At 41.6% G+C, this 22981-nt stretch overlaps 1 protein-coding gene across 1 annotated transcript in view; it reads right to left on the reverse strand.

The window, feature by feature from the left end:
- Positions 1-2161: 2161 nt before the first annotated feature.
- SLCO5A1 (solute carrier organic anion transporter family member 5A1) overlaps positions 2162-22981 on the reverse strand; it is a 154348-nt gene continuing 133528 nt past the window's right edge. Inside the window, exons 7-10 of the mRNA XM_066266281.1 lie at positions 15904-16063; positions 14122-14363; positions 11704-11768; positions 2162-8244 (exon numbers count right to left, since the gene is read on the reverse strand). Coding sequence (XP_066122378.1) covers positions 7787-8244; positions 11704-11768; positions 14122-14363; positions 15904-16063 — 925 coding nt within the window. The 3' untranslated portion in view covers positions 2162-7786. The remainder of the gene's footprint in view (positions 8245-11703; positions 11769-14121; positions 14364-15903; positions 16064-22981) is intronic.

Genomic DNA, 22981 nt, shown 5'->3' on the forward strand with positions numbered 1-22981 from the left:
TATCTGTTTCAAAAAAGCCCAATATCCACCTTGGTTTTGCCCCTCCCTTGAAAGTGTGAGATATTAAAGGAACTCAAGAGGGAACGAGGAACGTTTTTGCCTAAATTGCACACAAAATTGAGGAGAGGGTGGTAGATTTGGGCAGGAGTTACAATCTGCTCTCTGCATAAATGGCTCCCTTGAAAAATGCACAAAGCTGTGGCGGGAAATTGGCATTTACCCAGAAGTCAAAGCATGCACACTCCACCCCCCCCCACTACCCCACCTCCAGTAACTCATGTTATCTTGAGCCACGGTGACCCTTTTGTTTCGCTGTGCAGGGGGTGACAGAGTGAGAGAGGGAAATCAATTAGCCTGTTTTTCACCTATGGAGTGCTCAAGGCAGGCTTCTAAATATAAACTGTACCCGCTTTGTATAGTACTTCAGTCCATGAGTCATGCTGTTATTTCCACAGCTCCTTTACCTCCTTCTGCTTCTCACCCAAAAGTCTCAGATGTCACTGTGCTTGGAAAACTCCATGTCTGTCAGAAGGGACTCAAAATCCAATCCTTTTCTCCCTGTGGAAGCTGAGCTCACATTCTTCCTCCGATTTCAGACCAGTTCCCGAGCCACTTTAGCAACGATTAATTCAGTGGAGGCTCTCACAGCTTCGTTGACCAAGTTTTGACAGTCACTTCTTTGGAAATCATTCTTTTTTTATGCTTGAAACTTTTCTTTTTGTTTACTAATTTTTTTTAATTTTTATTGAATTTATTAGGGTGACATTGGTTAATAAAATTATATAGGTTTCAGGTGCCCAATTCTACAATACATCATCCGTATACTGCATTGTATGTACACCACCCCAAGTCAAGCTCCCCTCCATCACCATTTATTCCCTCTATCTCCACCTCCCCCATCCCCTTTTCCTCTTGCAATCCCCACTGCTGTCTGTGTGTATGAGCTTTTCTTTCTTTGCTTAATCCCTTTCTCTTTTTCACTCAGCCCCCGAACCCCTGTCCCCTCTGACAGCTGTCAGTTTGTCTTATCTATGAGTCTATTTCTGTTGTTAGTTTATTTTGTTCATTAGATTCCACATAGAAGTGAAATTGAATAGTACTTGTCTTTCTCTGACTTACATTTGCCGATTTTTAGAATAATGAGTTGGACCCCATTGGGAGTCATTCTTAATCTATCATGGTCAATTCTGTGGCAAAAAAACAAACAAACAAATAAAAACCCATCAAAGGCTCACCATTGGCTCCCCTACACTTCCGGGATCCCAGAATGTAGGCAGGAACATGCAACTATTTCAAACCAATGCAGTGTGACATGTGTCACTTCTGGGCTGAGAAAGAGAAAAGACCCTTTGCCTTTCTCTGGGTTCTTCCTTCCCTTGCTCAGCAACCAAGACCAACCCTGAAAGTTTCAAATGGTGTGGCTTCAAGATGGTAGAACCTCTGTCAGGCTGGGTGGCTGAGGGACAACGCGGAACAGACCACGCAGCCATGTGATGGAAATAAGATGTAAACTTTTGTGCTAGGAAGCTTCTAAGATTAGGGCGAGAGCATGTTTTTAAGCATAATTCAGCCTATCCTGACGAACATAAATGATATTCAAGGCATAGAGTTCTGCAGGGCCCAGAGTCTGTTTGAATTTAAACTGATAAGTGATGGACTTACTTGAAATTATTCTCTTTGGTGATTCAATGAAAAATCTCCCATGGGTTCTTAAAACTATATTCAATGAAAATGCTCCCACGGGTTCTTAAAACTATATAGTCCTAATAGTTGACACATAGGACATTTGGCTTCAAGGCAGAGTTATCAGTTATGTAAGGAGTCCATTGCTACCATTTTCAGAGTAGAGGTGGGCTAATTAATCCAGTCAAATCCGTGTCTTCGTTGTGTGGTAGTAGGGGTACGGGCACTCACACTGGTATCATTGCTCCATCTCCTCAAACAACAAAAACCAGCCTGACCTGTGGTGGCACAGTGGGTAAAGCCGCAACCTGGAATGCTGAGGTTGCCGGTTCAAAACCCTGAGTTTGCCGGGTCAAGGCACATATGAAAAGCAACTACTAGTTGATGCTTCCTGCTTCCCCCTTCACCCTCTCTCTCTCTTTTCGCTAAAATCTTTTTTAAAAATCATATGAGACAAACTATTTTCAAGCCAACACACTTTATTCTTATTTTTTATTCTTTTTCTTAATTTTCAGTGATCAAGTATTCAAGATGTTGTAAACCAAGGTTGATTAGTACATTGACAATAGATTTCATTAAACACAAGGAAATTATACATCTTTTAAATTACCCTAAGAGGTCACCAAATAAATATTCATTTTAAAAATCACAAAATCAAACTTTTTATGCAACAACCCAAAACAGCCTTTCATCACAGCATACACACCTCCACACACAAAACACAAACACACACACTGAACACACACTCCACTAGGATTCTAATGCCAGTTGGTCTGACATAGTATTATGTTTCCTTTAATTAAAGAATTAGAGCCTGACCTGCCTGTTTCATGCTTCTAACTGACATTTGGGGTTTGGGTTAGAGGTATGTATTTTCAGAAAATGCCCACTAAAAAGGCTTACCAATTATTCTTATTTTTCTTTTCTTGATACAAACCTTAAACTTTTTTTTTTACCCCTTTGGTTTAACATGTCCCTGCAATTACATTAGTTTTCATTTTAAATAATATCTTCTCCTTCGATTTTAACACATAATAGAATACCAGAAAAAAACAACACCTCCTAAATCCCAGTATTAAAAACCCCTTACATGAGTGTACATTTTTAGAAATAAAATAAGAAAAAAAATTATCTGAAATATCTCCTCTCTCTCTGAAATTATCTTTAGCATCTGATTATTCTTGCTAAAATAAATATAAAAAGCATTGAGTTTTTTATAGAAAAAAAGGTTATTTCCCCTTACACTCTTCGCTTTTGCAACATCAAGTTCATGGATTAACTGTAGTAATGAGAGTAATGAGTGCTTGTTTCTGGGAAGTTCTCCAGAAGCCAAGAACATGCAGTCCCTTATCAGTGACATACTGTGGACTCAGGGGGACATTTTTGTGGTGGGCATGCTTCATCAAATACTTCTAGCACCAAGGCAATTTTTTTTTTGTTTGATCTTAATGGTGCAAAAGCAAACACCCAGGGAGGGTTTTCCTCATATTACACCGTCCTCTGGGTTGAGTAAAAATGAAGTGCTTAACATAACCTCTTCAAACAGACACAGATCTGATCCAATGGAGCAAGAAGTCTAAAACAGAAGATACAGCCAGCAGCATCCTGGAAGATGCAGAAAGGAGAGAAGATAGAAAAAATATAATGCTCAAGGCCACTGATGTCACAGGTCAGCCATGGCACTCCCTCGGCCACTATGAAAGAGAAAATGCAAACGCATGTAAAGTCCACCTACTGGTCTGCATAACAGAGAATCAGAAAGCCTGCTGTCTAGGCGATCTGGGGTTATACAGTATTGTGATGTCTATCTGCTACTTAGAATACTCGGTATGCACCATATAGTAATAGTTATACTCATGTTTCTGTGCCGCTTAGGATGTTTTATGTACACACAAAATCACAAAGTAGAATTGGCTGCCACCGCACACTTTGGCTCTCCTATGACTCCTGGGCACACAAGAGAATTTCCACAAATGCTTCCGGTCCACTCAAACTAGGCAGCCTCTCTTTGGTGCACTTAGGGTTGATACATAACCGGCTCCAAAGAGAAATGTTCTGGCTCCATGCCCACCAAAGAATGTACGCTGGAACTGCTGACTGAGGAAGAATTTTGTTGGGAGGTGGTGAAGATGGAGGGCTGCCATTACCTCGGCAAGGTAACTTCCTTCTCTGGGGGCTGACATTTCCCAGCATGTGCTCCTGTTGCTTACTACAGCTTCCATCAGTCACGACTGTGGTTTGGTAGATTACATATAACATTTTGTATATGTTCACTTAACACATTACACTTCATATATATTCATTTAAAACTTTTATTAGGAAATTTAAACCAATTTTCACTAAAAAAACTAATGGAAATGTTAACATTCTGAAAGGGGTTGGGGGGTAGAAAGCATACCCCTGAAATCTACAACACTCAGTCAATAAGCCTGAACCTCCTTCCCTCCTGTTTCATTTCAGAAACTCTATTGAGACTCAGTGTTATCACCGAAATTGGATTTGCTCTATATTAAATACGTACTCTAAATAAATACTTGAGGTATGTTATGACAAAAAATTTTGAATATAACACTTAGTTCAATAAATGTCAATTTACCTTACAAATCTAAACATTAACTTTTAATGTTTCCTACAGATTTTTTTTCTATTTTACACAAAGAAATAACTCCTCTACTCTTCAGAAACAGTAGCACATCAAAAACCGACATGATTTACCCCACTATCTTCTAGTCACACCTTATCTCTGTTAACCAAAACCATTATATGCATTATGTAGTGTACGAAGTGGGCCACAGACCCAGAGAACCTGTGCCTGAACCCGGACTTGCCTACCCCACAGTCCTAACAAGTCACATTGCCTCTCAGAGCCTCATTTGTCATGATCTGTTTTAAAAACCAACAACAAAAACAAAATAACAGAACATAAGTGCTTATCTTTCAAAGATATTAAGAGGATTGAAATGAATGATGTGTATTAAGCTCTTGACAAGATGCTCTGCAAATAGTCAACATTCAACAAATGCTCATTTTTGTCCTCTCTGTACTGGTTCTAAATGACAAGGGACTGTTTTCAAGAATTAAAGCCACCTACAAAGGATCAGGATTTCATAGTAATGAAAATAACCAAAGAATGTGCTTCAATAACCCCCCCACCCGCCGCCATGGGACTTTCTAAATTAATAGGCAAGAGTCAAGAATATTATATTTGCATATGAAGGTCAAATAATATATTAATCTGCAGTTTATAAAGGAATAAGATAACCTTTTTCCAAGATAAGTAATTATAAGCTTAAGCTCATGAAGAGTAGAAATTAAACTTATAGTAGGAGCTGTGACTATAAAGTAATCAATGTATTGACAAGAATATATACAATTAAATGGTGTCAGCTATAAAATAGTCACTCTAGTTGACTATATAATAGTCCAGTGATACTACCAGAGCCCAAAGCCTTTTGGGGACAACACTTACTTGGTACATATTCCAAAACTTCAATCCCCTATAATTTTTACTACTTATTCTATACTCATGAACAATACATTAATAATACACCTGCTATTTAAAAGCATCAGATACTTGAGGAAGGACCATACTAACGTTATGATGTAAAATTCATGACAATTTCTTTGAATTCTGGCCTAATCAATCCAAAGGACTGTATAGATTGGCAGATAGTAATGGGTCAAATGGTGCTCAATAAAGAACTGGCACCCCATCGTTGATAGCTGAACTGGATGACAGGTTAAGGTAGAAAAAGCAGGAGGGGTTCTTTAATGATACCTGATGACTCCATCATTCCCTATCCTAGAGTTCTGAGAGTGGCTCCTTTTTAAAATATCCTACCAAGAAGAGAGAAATTTAACAATTTTGGAACATATCATCTTAGCTACACACACACACATACATACACACACACACAGTGTAATCCCACCAAAATTTTCTCAACGCAGTTTCTTAATAATCAGAGGGAAATTAAGAAAACACTTCTTCTCACCAACCTACCTATCTTAGCTCCAACAGAAAAGAAAACTTTCTCTTCAAAAGGCTCAAAGACTTCCTATAGAGTAAAAGGGAACCCTGAGGACCCAGAGCAGATGCTGGGTTAATCAGCAGGATTTTCTGAAGACCTTCAATATGCACCACGTTGACCAAAGTTTGATGGACACCAGTGTAACTGCAGGCAACAATGGTTCTTACGACTTAGTAAAAAAGTAAGACTGCTCAACGGGAAGTCCTTGACACTGAGACCACTGACTCCAGCCCTTGGAGACATTATTCAGTCTAATAGTGATAACTCCCTCCACAAACTACATGCAACCAAGACAACCATTTGACTGATGCCATTCCTAGGTAGAGAGAAAAACAACCCTGCACACAGGAATGTCCACACAAACCCATGGGGCAGCCAAGGATGAAGGGCAAAAAGCCTGAATCACAGGACAGTTCTGTCCATCACATCCTTTCTGTGGAAGAGTGTAAACCAGCCAAGGAAACCATTTCCCAAATGAGCCCTACATAAGCACAGGATGCTTGGCAGAAGCAGAGATATTGGTATTTGGACCTCACAGTCCTTCCTAAATCTGAGTTGTCATGATTATTTTTCTAAGCAACCAGTGCCCATGAGTTACTTTGCCATCAGCCATCAGTTCTTAAGGAGTTAGTAGTTCCTCAGAAGGCATCTATCTACTGTAAGAACCAGGAAGAAAGCATTCTGGGTGGCACCTAAGTTGAAGTGATGTGCTGGGAGGTATTGGAAAGGATCATGGATAACGAACCCGAAGGACAAGAAAAGTCCTCTTGCAGCTCACTTCTGGAAAGTCACAGTAGGCAAGAGTCAAAGAGCGGTGTGAAATCATTCTAACCCTGATAAAGCAGAATTCAGCACGACAGACCAGTTTATTTTGAATCTTTCAGTCATTACTTAGGATCATATTCTAGGTCCCGCTCCCAGACCTCCCTCCTCCTGTATACAAGGTGATCTTCATAGAGCAGGTACAGCTTTCCTGGCTTAAGGACTCAATTTCAGTAGTGACCATAGCAATTTCTGTATATAAGAAAGAGAACAATACAGATTTGCTCGTGTTTCCAAGCAGACAACTAAAATGATTGGGTGGGACTGAAGCCTAAGTCTCTGAAATTCCTTTTTCCAACTATTTGGAGTTCAAGGTTATAATTCCTAACTACCCTTACATAGGCCTTAAGAGCTAAAAGAATTTCTGCAGCAATTCTTTTGGATGAAAAAGCCATGAGTTTCTTTCCTTATTATGCATCTCAAATTACAGTTTCTAGCCATATTGTTTAGCACACGAGTTTTAAAGCCCCTTATGAAGGAATACTGGAGTGTATATTCAAGCTATTGGATGATTCAGCAGCCTCCTAAGTACCTTAGGACAGGGGCAAACCAACTGAAAGAGAAAGTGTTTCATGAAATGAAGTAGCTGTTCCTTTTATCACACTATGCATGTGGTTCCCGTGAACATTTAAAAAACCCTACCTGATTTATAACTCTGCTATGGCTTAAAATGCTATTAATGGTACTTGCAGGAAAGTTGAGCTTCCTCTTTTCAAAAATGTATCTGCTTTAGTCTCTGAAAGCGAAAGTAACATGCTGCACTTACATTTTCCAGATCAAATTGCATAGTTGAGGCAAATTCATTTGTGCTTTGTAGCAGAACTCACAGTAGGTGTTCAGATCTTTAAAAAAAAACACATTGATTTGTAAATGCAAAGTCATGGTCAAGCTCACCTTGGTGTGGAGTGTATGTTAATGACACATACCACCATTACACTTCCCTGATTGTGTTAACCATGTACCTTGGCCTAATACCATATTGGAGCATGAGCATTACATGAACAGCGGAAATGGTAACAAGTCCATCTAAAGGCCTCCTTCTTGGAGAGAAGGCAGGGAAATGTTCTCAGTCTTGAGGTATCCAGCCCTCAGTCGGTAGTGGCTGTGTATACTGAGTTTTGTTGGTGTGAGGAGGGTCTTTAGAGGTTAAAAAAGGAAAGAAAGAAAAGAAGGCACGGGTGTTTCTCAAGTCACCAATATTCAACTCAACCAACAAAACTAAAGTCTTCCGTTTTCAAGCTTCAGGAGGGAGGCTACACGGCAGCAGGGCTCTCCTCCAGCCCCGAGTCTGGAGAGGAGCTTATTGCTTCTGGGAAGGGCCCCGGATAGGTCTGTGCTGTGAATTGGATCCCTTTGCGCAGATGAGTCTCCTCGTGGACTTCTCCCTCGGTGCTGAAAGCCGGGCACGATCTAGTCCGGGCGTGCTTGTCGGCCCCGTCGGGGTGGCCCACCGTCTCGCTCACCGTGCCCAGAGGGAACTCCCTCCACCTCTGCCTCTGCAGCGCATCCTCCTTGTACTTAATGGAGTACCAGGCCAGGAAAATAAAAATAAAGCCAACAAATTTGAGGCCGGCCGCCAAACCAAAATAGACAAAACGAAATGACGTCACATTGTACTCCCAGCAAGAGCCTTGCACTCCACACTCCTGTTGCCAGAGCATGCAGGTGGTGTCAATCACTGCTCCAAAATAAATCGGGGTAGGAATGTATGCTGGAGGTGTCGAGGGGGAAAAAGAGAAGAAAAACATTCAGCACATCTGAGAGGAGAAAACAGAGCTGATACTTTAAATCAGTGGTAGTCAACTTGGTCCCTAACACCCACTAGTGGGCATTCCAGCTTTCATGGTGGGCGGTAGCGGAGCAACCAAAGTATAAATAAAAAGATAGATTTAACTATACTAAGTTGTTTCATAAAGATTTATTCTGCCAAACAGCGAAAATCCGACATAAAGTACGTGGTAAGTAATTATAATTATATGCTTTAACTTGCTGTAACTCTGCTTTATAAATTTTATAAAGTAAAGTTACTTCCCTACTTTATAAATCACCATTACTGTGGAACTGGTGGGTGGTTAGAAAATTTTACTACTAACAGAAATACAAAAGTGGGCGGTAGGTATAAAAAGGTTGACTACCCCTGCTTTAAATCGTCCAGCTTACAATTCAGTTGGGTGTTACCGCTTTTTAGGATCATAAAAATGTCTATTGCTAAAAATGCAACTTGGGGAGCCTTTTACACTGAAAAAAATCAGATTTTGTCATTACCTACTCAAAAGGCTACACGAGAAGCCTTTATGATTCACTAAGATGCAGTACACTGAGCTCTTGTGGGTTCTAGTATTGAATGAGGAAAGCATTGCCCCCTATAAGTCAGAAATCACATTAAATGGCAACTTTACTGAAAAGGTACTTGGAGTGTAGAAATAATTAAAGCATAAACTTCATCTTTGAAGCTTACGAAACATTTGTGATGAGAAGTAGTAACTTCATTTTTGGGCCACGACATAGATACTTCTTTAACCCCATTTGAAAGAGGGTCTCCGCAAGTAGACTCCCTTCATCCCATGTCATGCCCTTTGTAGAAATGTGTCCCCACCCCCCACTTGTTCATCTTGCAAACATCCACCCCTCCTTTAAAGTCCTGACTCACTCAGGTGCCACTTATATTCCCATAGTATTTGTTCATACACTTTTCAACAAACACACAGTATTTAAACTGTAAATCTGTCACCCATAAGCTCCTTGATGGCAGGAGTCATTCTTTGCATCCCAAGGACGGAGAGGGCAGCCCATGGATCCTCAGAGAGAGTTTACTAAAGGAAGGGATGGGAGGGCAGGAGCAAGGGAGGGAGGAAAGGGCGGGGCAGATAGGGGAGAAGGCAGGTGGGCTAATAGCCTGGAGAGCTGTGCGTGATACATTTTTAAATAGGTTGCATTCATTTAAAAGGGGGTATATTCGCTATAATTAAATTTTAACATTGTTTAAAGACTTAAAATTCTCTTTTTGCTTTGGAATTTGGGGAAACGGAAATTGGCCTATTGGTCTAATTGTACATTTTTATGATCAACAGAACTTAAGTTAAGGTTGAAATTAAATAATAAATGCCTAAAACGTTCTCCCTCCTGATGTTATGGTGTCCATCTGTTAACCTACCGTGACCTCCACATCCAGATCAAGTCACCCCACTCCAGGACATCAGAGATGGGCCAGCCAAAAGGAGGAACTATGCTTTTGCTAAAAAGTTACCTTCTTTGAAAATAACTTTTTAGTTTTCAGTGAGAAGTATAAGGTATACTTTTTTTTTTTTTTTTTTTTTCTGAAGCTGGAAACAGGGAGAGACAGTCAGACAGACTCCCGCATGCGCCCGACCGGGATCCACCCGGCACGCCCACCAGGGGCGATGCTCTGCCCACCAGGGGGCGATGCTCTGCCCATCCTGGGCGTCGCCATGTTGCGACCAGAGCCACTCTAGCACCTGGGGCAGAGGCCACAAAGCCATCCCCAGCGCCCGGGCCATCTTTGCTCCAATGGAGCCTCGGCTGCGGGAGGGGAAGAGAGAGACAGAGAGGAAAGCGCGGCGGAGGGGTGGAGAAGCAAATGGGCGCTTCTCCTGTGTGCCCTGGCCGGAATCGAACCGGGGTCCTCCGCACGCTAGGCCGATGCTCTACCGCTGAGCCAACCGGCCAGGGCCCGGTATACTTTTTAACTATATTAAAGTATGTCAGAATTTCCTTTACCTACATGCTTTAAAAAATGGTACCTGGTCAGGGCACACAGGAAAAGCAACCATCTGCTTCTCTACCCTTCCTCTCCCCTTCCCCTCTTCCTCTCTCTCTTCCCTTCCCACAGCCATGGCTTAACTGCTTCAAATGCATCAACCCCAGCAGCTGAGGATGGCTCCCTGGCGCCTCTACTTCAGGTGCTAAAAATAGCTCAGTTGCAAGCATGGCCCTGATGAGCAGAGCATCGGCCCCAGATGGGGGTTGCTGAGTGGATCCTGGTCAGGGTGCACGCAGGAGTCTGCCTCTCTATCTCCCCTCCTCTCACTTGAAAAAGAAGGGGAAAAAACGGTACCTTCAATGTCTTATTGGAAAGAAAGAAAGGGAAGGAAGGAAGGAAGGAAGGAAGGAAGGAAGGAAGGAAGGAAGGAAGGAAGGAAGGAAGGAAGCCATGCATTCAATGCAACTAACTAGGAGCCTCTGAGGCCCAGTGGAAAGTGCTTATCAACTACAACAGAGGAGACACTGGAAACTTCAGAGAGGATTCAATTAAGGTTTCAAATGGTCAGATGATATCATTTCAGAATGTTTCACCTTTCAAAACTGAAATAAAAAATTTGAATCAGAAAACTTTCTTCTTGTTGTTCTGCAGACAATGATGCTGATTACTGGGGGAAATACCAGCTGAAGGAAATTGAGTTGTCACATAAGAACGAAAGAATATGCCTGATGATAAGGAAGTCAATTAAAAATGCACTGAGCTTGATCAAGAGCATGGACTACTTCACACGCTATTTCCCATGCATTATCCCAAGATGTCACAGGGTGATGCAATGCCTGTGAAAATTAGAATGGTATTCTTCACGCCCAAGTGAGCTCTGCAACTTTCCCCATAACACAGTGCTCAGGAGCTCCTCTTGTTAGCAAGTAGAAGGCAATCCCTAGATGTCGATTTGGGCGTCTTTCTTTTCTCTTTTTAAAATATTTTATTTCTTTTCCTCAGAAAACTCAATAGGTACAACTGTGGCCCAATGCAATAAAATCACTGGGAAGAAGAAATTGACATTTTCACAGAAGGAGCACCATTCTTGACACTTTCACGTCAAAAAGGAAGAAAAGGACAAAACGCTGGGATCATAAGCTCATCACGATTGCTTGGTTCAATATTTCTTACTGTACAAAATTCTCTGGGGAATCTGGCCCAAGTTTATGTTCACAGTGAGAAAGAAACTGACCCCAAGTTGACTGGGCTTTGTTTTGTCAAATGACAGAAGTGGTCAGCTTTGAGCTCAAATCAGAACATTGGGAAGTTGTGCCCTCACCACTACCCTGCAAAATCCTCACTACCGCAATGGTAACAAATGACTTGTCTTGCCATTTTTAAAGGACAGTGCGATTTGCCACCTGCGAAGAAGGACTAAGGGGCACACTTGGAAAATGAAGAACGTACCAAGCGTTCGCAATAAAACAAACTGCATTCCCAGAGCAAAAGGCCTCTCCTCATCTTCCACGGACCTAGGGTGAAGGGGAAAAAGAAACATTTTTAAAACGTGGCCTTGAGAATATGATTGGCAGATTAAATCTGCTTAGTGCAGAGCCAGGGTCCAAAAAGGTGCTGTGCCTAAGTATTTAACTGGCTAGAACCTACTAACCGTAGCCAGCAAGACTGATGATGGCTAGGCCAGTAGATACAGGTGTCCCTAATGAGGACACCAAAGGAACTCCAATTTCCTCTAAGCCTTCCTATGCAAATACTGATGGGCTCAAAGTACAGAAGTGAGCTTCCCAAACCAGTTCCGTTAAATACACACACACACACACACACACACACACACAGCATTTTACCCTAATGACATTTTTTTCTGTTTGCCTGCACTTTCCTGAATGGTGTGCACACTGGAAATTACTCCTAAATTATCTCAATGAAAAGGATAGAGACAAAAATGGTAAAATATGTAGTCAAAACAATGTACAGGGAACAAGTCAAAAGTTAGAGAAATATGGTCCTGGCCAGTTGGCTCATTGGTAAAGCATTGGCCGGCACGTGGATATCCTGAGTTTGATGCCCAATCAGGGAACACAGGAGAAGCAACCATCTGCTTCCCCCCTCCCCCTCCCCTTCTCTCTCTCTTCCCCTCCTGCAGCCATGGTTCGATTGGTTCGAGCGCATCCACTGTGGGCACTAAGGATACCACTGTAGAGCCTCTGCCTCAGGTGCTAAGAATAGCTCAGTTGCAAGCATGGCCCCAGATGGGCAGAACATCGGCCCCAGATGGCATTGCCAAGTGGATCCTAGTCAGGGTGCATGTGAAAGTCTGTCTCTCTATCACGCCTCCTCCCATTTGAAAAAGAAGAGAAGAAAAAAAAGAAATAATGAATCTCTTCCAAGGATCTCATTTTTTTCTTCTTTTCCTAAAACTTATGCTCTGAGTAATTCCCCCGTGTCAGGAAGATTAGAGCCTATCGATTTTGCAATTAGCAAAGATTAAAGGGCTCCTTTTCCGTAGTTTCAGGCAAGATGCCAACTGGTGACTTGCCATGTTCAAACACTAGAAACTGGGTAGCTCTTATCTGGGTGACTGAACATGCCTTGCAGAATTAAAGTTCAAGGAATAAGATTATTTAACATCTCCTGTAGAATTAAAGGTTAAAAAATTAGATTATAAGTGATTTGTACTTTTCCATGACGAAGTACCTCTGCCTTTCTCTCCCACACACACGGGTCCTAGGCAGAGAACGGAAGGTTCCTGAGAGCCAGCGCACTTGTCATCTTCTCCCCAACTTCATTTGCTCAGCGGGTTTGCCCGATGCGATGCTGCCCGTGGAGTTGCCACTCCACAAGTATGTGCTAATGGAGGGACTGAGTGACTAAACCAGCAGCCCTTCCACCTGCCGTCATCTAACTGTCCAGGAAGGAACGGGCTTCCATACATGGGAAGCCAGGCTGGACAGAATAAGCAGGCAAACAGCCCAAGGGCCCTGCTAAGAATGCCTCTCCCAGTGCTCCCCACCAGCTGCCCAGCATTGTGGGGAACAGAGGAGCCTGGGAGGAGATCAAGGAAGAGTAAGGACTCACTCCCTTTCCTGACTCCTTCATGCACCGCCTCCCCAGCCCCTTAGAGCTGCTGGGGGGTGTCCTGGTTCCTCTACACTGCCCCCTCCTTCCTTTGCCACCACAGTCTTCTCTGCAAATACTGACATCTGACTGGAATATGCTATTGTCAACATTCTTAATAGACTTTCCATTAAGGTAACTTCCACATTCTCATATAAGAAAAAAACAAAAACAAAAAACCCCACCACCAATGGGATCTACAACATGGCAAAGAAAGCGCAGCGTGAACTGAAAAATTACATGTTCCAGTCTGCCCTTTGCTTGTTCAACTCCAAAAGTTTACACAATAGAAAAATTAATGAAATCAGCATTGTGAACTGCAGGCCTAGCATAAACTGTCAGTGGTCCTGGATGTGTAACTAGCTATAGGGCTGGAGATAATGCTTTTTGCTGTACGCAGGATTTCGCAACTTCACCAAAATGACTCCCTGCCTCAGCTGGGGCCGGCTCTTTGTAACTAAACAGGGTGCTGGCTTCCAGCTCAGGAACTGGAACCTTTTCTTGCAGACTCTTCTGGAACCAAATGCACCCAGAAGAAGTTACACTAAATGGCAAATAAAATCCATTTGATTAAAGAACGTTCTAGGGTTTGCAGTGTTGCAGCCTTCCTTTCCCTTCCTGCCATGGGAAAACTCACTTCTTCAGGTGAACAACTAACTTTCTTTTCCTCTGCGCATCAGGCCCGGGTCCTGGAACACGTATTCTGGGAATTCTGAGTGTCTGACCCACTGAGAAGTTGACCGCTGTTCTCACCTGAGTGTTACTATGATGGCTGATGGCTGGGCACATGCTGTGATGAAGGTGACTATGAAAAGAAAAACTAAGAATGGGATGAGGGTATTGCAGGCCCGCTTGCACTTCCCAGACATAGCGTAGCCATTCTCGTTGAGATACGTCTTGACAATAACCACGCGGAGCTGGCTGCGTTGTCCCACCGTGGGCGGAGTGATCACTTGCCGGCTTTGGACACAGGTGCATTCCGTGTAATTTCTGATCTAAGTGACAGATAATAAAGAGCAGTTTTGTGTGCCAATCAAATGCAGAGTTCAGTGTAGGAATACTAAGACAAAGTTTAGTTGGAATGCTCTTCAATAACTCCAGTATTTTTAAAAATGCAAAATATTTACTTGGAAATATTTTCCTCACCGCTAACAGGGGTCCAAAGTATGCATCCAATAATAACCAAAATCTGCTAGTAAAAATTGTTTAAAACTAAACTTTTCTAAGAAGCCTTTAACACACAACTCTAGAGCATTTGTATTTCATGCACTCACTTTTAGTCCTATTAAATGCTGCTTCCATTGTCCTTCAAGAGGAGAAGCCCTCAACAACAGGAACTGAGCCTCATTTTTATTTGTGTTCAAGAGGGCACCTAGCGTAGCCCTGAGTGCAGAGTAGCACCTGAAGTAAATACAGCCTATGAAGGCAGATCACTCATAATGACTTCTTTTCCAATAACAGTGCACATCAAAAGCATTGGCTGTTTCATTTGAAACCAGCTAATTCAAGGGACTGAGAAGGTGTTTCAATGAAACAGCCAATTAAGCTTCTTGCCAATGATGTTGCTTTCACTGAATAAGCTTCAGCTGGATTCACTGTCACTGTGACCTCTCAGCCACTCAGAGAGGCAGTCAGAACAAATGTCATGATGGGATGCCATGCCTCATCTGAGCTCCAAGGGCTGCTGGCCTCTTTGTAAGCAGGAGGGCTGTGCCTCAGGGGACTCACTCCCAGGGAAGGACTTAGCCACCTGAAGAAGAGATCTCATTGTCTATTTCAACTTGGTCACATGCTGAAGCTCACCAATTATATGATGGGGAGCCAGCAACAGGAATTTATCCCTATAGTTTAAAACAGGTCAAATATGACATTTCAGAAACACGCAGTCAATGGGATAATCCCTTATCACCAGCCTCCTACAATCTGTTTTTATGCAAAGAATGAAACCAGGCTCAATAAGGAACTGAGTAGAATATGAAAACCTTTCTCCACAGTATTACAGCCTATTTATAATTCACAGGGAAGGGAGTTCTCAAAATAGCCTATTCTTGAACTGACAGAAATATCTTTACTCTGAAAGCTAAAAAAGTCAGAACTGATCATCAATGAAAAATGGCCACAGACCATCTTCACTGAGTCTCAGCAGAGGAAGTACTCCCTACTCTGTTCTGTCAGCACTGGTGTAGGGATCTTGACCTTCAAGCCCACCACTGGACTGGGGCCCTGTCGGAGGAAAAATGAGAGGCACAGCACTCAGCCTTATCAAGTTTCACTGAGGTGGCATCAAATGCAAAGTAGGAGAGGGCTGATATGCAAGCCGAGTGCGATACCCAAACGCTCCCAACATCCTTGGGAAAAAACAATGGTGCTGCATAATTTTCTTCCCTCTGGGTTCATGTAGGTATTTTTTGTAGGTTATTTGAAGTTTCTTGAAAAGGGAGACTGAAAGTCACAGGTTTGCCTCTGAATTCTAATACGTCCTTATCACAGGCTGTTGGATTAACAACAGCACAGGAACTTGTGAAATATACTTACCCCAGTGCTAAGATTACCACTGTTAACACAGCCAGCCAGACAGGGGTTAAAGTATGTAATTCCGTCTGATCCACAGACTGGCTCATACTCGTGGGTCCTACAACCACAGTTGACGTTGCAGCTTCCGGTCAGGTTCCTGTGAGGCATGGTGAGAGAGGGTCTAAGAGAGAAAAGAAGCAGATCATGAGCAATGTTTACTAAAATAAAACTGATAGGGAGGTTCTGGACAGCAAGTCACTCATCCACTTTGGAGTAGTCCCACTCAGTCAAAGAGCTGTGGTACTGTGAGGTGGCAACTCTTGATAATTATTTTTGTAACTTTACAACAAAAACATAAAGAAAAATGTTACACTTTTCTGGTATCACAGACTCAATACTTGTATATCAAATTATCCAACCTGCCTCAAGTCTACCCTCCATCTTGGTGGTAGGGACCCAGTCTCGACCTCTGGGCTCAGCATCTCTAACCATAGATGCTCCATTCTCTGTCTTAACAAATCTGGGCCCTAATTCTTTTAACTATAAAATAGAAGAAATAGTTTTTTGGACCAAATCAGTAATATCCTGATGAGGCCATAAACATGGGATCTATCTATCACAGTTGTCAACACAGGTTCCTTTGGCCAAAAACTTTAATTGTTCTAGAATCAATTATCAAGGATAGCCAGGGGACTCTAGAAAATCAAAAGGAAGTGATTTTCAGAGCTCAGAATCACATCACTAGTTTGATTCCAACGATCTGAGTAGAAAGACTGAACAGTCCCTTCCTCAGAAATGCCCAGGTGTAGACTCAGTCAAACATGGTGGGATTTGTTTTCTCATGTGATCATGATATCTGATTCAAACCAATAAAACAACATAAAAAACTCTAGTAAGCCAATGCAGACAACAAATGTTACAAGGAGAATAAGGCAAGTGAGGACATAGGGCTGTGGAGAGAAGTATAAGGAAATGGCCATAAAGGAGCAGAAACAGACGGGTCCGAGGGAGACCCAGAAGGTCGAAAGGAGCTCTCTAGTGCTCATACCCAATTGCTTCTTTCCTCCAGTTTCGTGTCCACCACTTTTAGGTGTCACTGATGGCATACTCCTCTAAAGCCACACGAGTTAGTCATACCAGATCCCTTATTCATCTGTCCATCTACTCATCTTCCATCCTTTCTACAAACACTTTGAAATGTCTGCAATCTGCCACAGTCATTATCTTTCATGACTCTGTTGAATAACCACTCAGCCAGTAGCATAGTCCATCCCAACCATATGTCTTAATCTATAAACATGAAGATGTTTGCCCAAAGCCTTTTTTCCTGTGGCCTCTTTTATACTTTGATAAATGAGTCGTCAAACTTTAATGGAACAAATTTATAGATATTTAAACCTTATCAAGAAAGCCTTCAAAAGGCAAAAGTAAAATAAACCCTGTTCTTCCTTCACGTCACTTTACGAAGAAATTTTACCACAAAACATTGATAAATATTATGTTCACAAACTCTTAAGATCATACAATTTTAAAGTTTAAATATGCCTTTTAAAATGTGATTTTAGACCAGTAGATCTCCACAGGGGCAATTTTGACCCCAGGGGATATTGTTGTTTGTCACAACAGAGAGAGTGTTACTGGCATCTAGTGGGTAGAGGCTAGGAATACCACTAAATACCTTATAACAAAAAATAGCCCTCTCCCACCCTGGTCAGATAGCTTGGTTGGTTAGAGCATCCTCTGATGCACAGAGGTTGCAGGTTCAATCCCCAGTCAGGACACATACAGGAACAGTTCCATATTCCTCCCTCCCTCTCTCTCTCTCTCTCTCTCTCTCTCTCTCTCTCTGTCTCTTCCTCTCTCACTAAAATCCACAATAAAATATTTTTTTAAAACCTGGTTCCTCCCCCCCAATGAAGAATTACTGATAACTGGCCCAAATCTCGATAGTACTGTGGCTGGGAAAAACCCTGTTCTAGACCTACTACCACATTCTACAGATGATAAAATGGAGGTCCAGGGAGGCTAAGTGATTTGTGCTACACCAATTGATACTATATGAAAAGTATTCTGTGTGCACTACTAGTCTCGTCTCTTCATTAGTTCCTGAAGGACTAAACTACAAGCATGACCAAATAAAACAGCTTTTATATGCCTGTGTTCTTAGTCATCAGAAATGACAGGCTCTAAATCCATACTATTGCTATTTAGAAGTTATAAGGAATTTCTTCTTAGCCAACTGCTTTGTATTCATTTGATAGCCACACAGTCCAAAACGCCTCTCTTTTATGGGTATGTCCACTCAAGAGAAAGGAACTGAAAGATAATATCAACAGATGTGCAAAACACACTGGGGACAGGAAGGCAAAAGCTCCCCCAAGTTCTAGAAACAGAGGCACAGTCCCATGTCACCCTTGCATGTGTTTGCTTTTCTCGTGACATCATGGGGTCTGATGCAAAGGAATGATACAATCTGGAAAGCCCTAAGAAAATCAAAACAGGAGAGAGATGAATATAGCAGTAAAAAGAAATGGGCATCCATGAGAAAGTCATGAGGGGAAAAGATGCCAACATGGCTAATCCTTTACACTGGACTGATGGAAAGAAAGAAAGAAAGAAGGAAATAAGGAGAGAAGGAGAGAAGGAGAGAGGGAGAGAGGGAGGAGAGGAAAGGAGGAAGAGAAAGAAAGGAAAGAAATAACTTTTAAGAATAATAATTTCTTGTTTGATGGGCCAGTCATTAAGTTCTTTAATGTCATGAATTTTCATGTTGGTGAATTTTCAATTAAAATCCTTGGTAAACTGGAACTCCTCATATGGAATTTGCTTATATATTGTGCTTCCTTTTTTATGTGATTCTTTCTTCCTTCAGAACAGTTAAATCATCAGAAGCATTGCATTTGGAATCAGAGAAATATGGGTTCAGATCCTAGCTCTATCATTTCCTAGTTGTCTGCCTCTAAGCAAGTTATTTTATCCTGCTCAGCCTCCTTTTCCTCATATTTAAAATAAGAAAAAAAATCAATTGCTAATTGTTTATGGGTTTTTATTTCATTTAATTCCTTCTATAATTCTAAGAGATTGGCACTACTGTTAATCCATCTTACTGGTGAGGAAATTGAAGCCCAGAGAGGTTAAGGAATTTGCTGAGCATCTTATTTGATCCTCACAGCCATTTAACAAGATTGATATTATCAGTATCCTCATCTTAAAAGTGTAGAAACCGAGCACAGAAAGTTTCAATAATTTGCCCCTACTCAAACAGCTAGTGTTTGGCGAGGCCAAAGTGAAAATCTCACTGGCCAACTTAAGAAGGCCGCCACGCAAAAGCAGGGGGTGCAAGAGCAGCTAGCCTTCTGCCTGGAACTCAGCTGAATGGCAATAATAGGAAACAGGACACTGCTGACAAAGATAGGTATGTTCTCCACTGCTATCTAAGCAAGGAAGTGGTGGGAGCGCTAAATGAAATAACAAAATTTCTGAAACCTGTATATTTTTATTAACCAAACTCACCCCAACAAATTCAATGTTTTAAAAAGGAAAACAAAACTAGGATGAGGTTAAAAAAATAAAACTTGAAGAAAGGATTTTTTTTTTTAATGAAACAACCATCAGGGGCATAAGAAAGAAGGCTGATTGGAGCCAAGGAAATGGATTGCTCAGCAAAGATGAGGGCCTGCTAAGATTGGAACTCATAAATTTTCAATGGAGCCAATCAGCCAAATTATAAAATTTTTACCCAGTCTCACTGGGGAGTCCAGAATCAGTTGATTCAGGATTGGCACGAGAAATGTGGAGTTAAGCAAGGGCTGTAAAAAACTTGAGGGGACCTGCAGTTTAAGAGCAAGCAAGACATCGAGTCAGTCTGCTTCCCATTCCTGCTGAGCATGCATTTAAAACAAAAATAAGATGAACAGGGATGAAGTACCAAAAAGAAACGGGAAGAGTGATGATACCAAACTGTATGAACACAGCAGGTGGACAGGCACAGATTTCTGTGCAAGGAGCAGATGCCACTTTGGAGAAGACCAGCAGCCCCACGGAACCTCCACAAGGCTCTGCGCTCAAACTCAGCAGCTGTAATGGGACAAAAGGGAATGTGTAGCTGAGAACAACAGGACTCACTGGAGACCTGAGGGAGAAAAAGCTACCACTGGCTGCTTTCGTTTCTCTCTATTCACCTACCTCCATTCCCAATTAAGAACCCATAAATGCACCAAAAAACCGCTACTCGAAGGAAGCTAAAAGACATTTTTTAAACTTCTGTTCTATTTTAAAGCTTCTATTCTAGATGTGAACAACTCAATAAAACTTCTTCAGTCTTGTATTTGGAGAACTGGGGACCATAACCTGAGAGATGCTAGACTGAGTATTGTCAACCTATAAAGCCCAAAATAAACAAAGAAAAAAATTAAGCCTTAAAATCAAATGATAAAATATAAGGGCATAGAAGTAAAAAAGAAAAAAAAAAGATCTAATTATATATGCAGAGAGATCTGTGTAGATATTACTCCCTAAAACAACATGAGGAAGCTATCAAAAGGAAACACTCAGAATGCAACAACAACAACAAAAAACCAGTATCCTCAAAATTAAAATTTTACATAGAGAATAGAAAACAGGTTTGGAAAAATCTTTCATAGCAAAAGACATCAGAAATATGATAGAACAAATTAAACACTCAGGTAATCAGCCCATACATTCCAACATCTGATTTGCAGGATTCCTGGAGAACACAGGAAAAAATGAAGAGGAAGGAGCTGGCCTGTGGTGGCACAGTGGGTAAAGCTGAAATGCTGAGGCCTCTGGTTCAAAACCCGGGGCTGGACTGGTCAAGGCACATACAACAGGCAACCAATGAACAACTAAAGCGAAGCAACTATGAGTTGATACTTCTTACTCCCCGCCTCCTCCTCTCTCTGTAAAATTAATATTTTTTTTTAAATGAAGAGTAGGGAAAGAATAAAGCCATAGTAGAAGACAATTCCCTGGGGTGGGGTGGGGGGGATCATAGATGTTAAAAGGGTTCAGAGAGTACCTGGTACAATGAATGAACAAAGCTCTGTGCCAAGACAAGAATTCATCTGTTCATTCATTCATACAACAAACGTTGTTTTGGATGGTGGGAACACAACTATTATGAAAACAGTTATAGTGCCTGTTCTCAAGAAGTTCATACTTCAGAGGCAGAAGACAAGAGCAAAGCAAATAACTTAAAAAGATAAGTTCCAACAGTGGTTAAGAGTCACAAGGAAACTAAAAAGGAGTGCTGTGATAAGGACTGAGGGGAGAGGAGAGTGCATTCCCCTAGGTTGGGCGGAGAGGGAAGGCCTTGCTGAGAAAATAACATTGGAAGGATCTAGCCAAGACAAAATCTGAGGGTAAAGCATTTCTTATGGGATTTCAGGACACCTTTAATAGAAAATATACTAAAAATGTCCCAATAAAGTTGGCACCCAAAAAAATGAGAACAAGGACTGGTATTAAATTTCTTATCAGCAACAATAAATGCTATATTACAAATAAAGCAATGATTCAGAGTTCTCAGAAAACAATTTTGGACCTAAAATTCTATACCCACTCAAACTCTCATTTAATTGTGGGAGAAGAATAAAGACCCTTTAACACACTTATGGGCTCAGAAAGTTTTTCTTTCCATGTACCCTTCCCTAAAGGAAGGCCTTTACTGCCTTCCTGTAGCAACTGGAGGTTCTGCTCCAACAAAATGAGGGAGTAAATAAAAAAAGAGGCATCTACAGAGTCCAGAAAACAAAGGATATGGAGAGAGGCTAATGGGATTCCCAAGGTGACAGTTGGGCAGCAAGCCCAGAGAGCACTGTGTCCAGATTAGTGCCAGTGGACAGGGCTCCCACATAGATGACTCCATGAATGGGGGTGGGGTGGGGGGTGGAGCCATGAGGTCATTGGTGAAAACTCATACTGAGATATTTTGAGTCCTTAGAGCAGGGGTCTCAAACTCGCGGCCCGCGGGCCACATGCGGCCCGCTGAACAATTTTGTGCGGCCCGCAGACTAATCCACGAAGTTCAAAATATTTTGGATAAAATTAAGTAAGCCTCGGGGCCTGCTTGTATTTTTCATTTCTCTAGCATCCTAGCTAGATATTAGCTTAGTTAACAGCAGTTGTGATGCGAACTACAGTTTCTGGTCGTTTTGTGACACTGAGTAAACTGCATGTACGATTGTGCTTGTTGTACTGATTTTTTTTTGTTTTCAACTGCAGTGAGAAAAGTGTTGCATAACAGTTGCCTTTTGTAGACCTAGTGCGGCCTGCCAAACGGCTGTGATCTTGCTCTGCGGCCCACATGCTGAGTTGAGTTTGAGACCCCTGCCTTAGAGTATGTACGGAGCTTGATGCAGATTCACAGAGAACAAAGGAAATGAAAATAAGGTGATTATTAATTCTAAAACAATCTATTCAGCACAAAAGGGGAAACTTAATCATGATATGTTACTTGTGCCTCAGCAGTTAACAATCCTGTCATAACCATAACAGGAGAATACCAACAAAGAATTTGACCACAACTTGTGAAGGGAAAGCCGAACTCCTCATTTACCAAGATAGCAAGTCATAACTAACGTCTCAATCTACATATTATGCCTTAAAAATATAGAGGTAAATGCCAGAAGAGACACCTGAAAAAGCATTTTAAAATTACTGCCCTTGGAAAGTAGGACTATTCAGGAAACTGCTGGGCTTTTTTGTTATTTTTTAATTCTATTTGTTTTCCAGTTGTAACGAATAGAAATTATTGTTAATTTATTAGTTATGACTAATAACAAAAGCTAACTTTCAGTGAGCACTTACAGTGTGCCAAGTATTTTGCTAAGAGCTTTGTAGGTGTTACTCATATAATCTTCACCTGCAACTCTCTAAGGCAGGGGTCGGGAACCTATGGCTCATGAGCCTGATGTGGCTCTTTTGATGGCTGCATCTGGCTCGCAGACAAATCTTTAATAAAATAATAATAACGTTAAAACATAAAACGTTCTCATGTATTACAATCCACTCATTTCCTACCACTCACGTTCATGGTTGCGGATAGATGGAGCCAATCACAGCTGTCCTCCAAGACAAC

This window comes from Saccopteryx bilineata, chromosome 3 (genome assembly GCF_036850765.1).
Source record: "Saccopteryx bilineata isolate mSacBil1 chromosome 3, mSacBil1_pri_phased_curated, whole genome shotgun sequence".
Lineage (NCBI taxonomy): Eukaryota > Metazoa > Chordata > Mammalia > Chiroptera > Emballonuridae > Saccopteryx > Saccopteryx bilineata.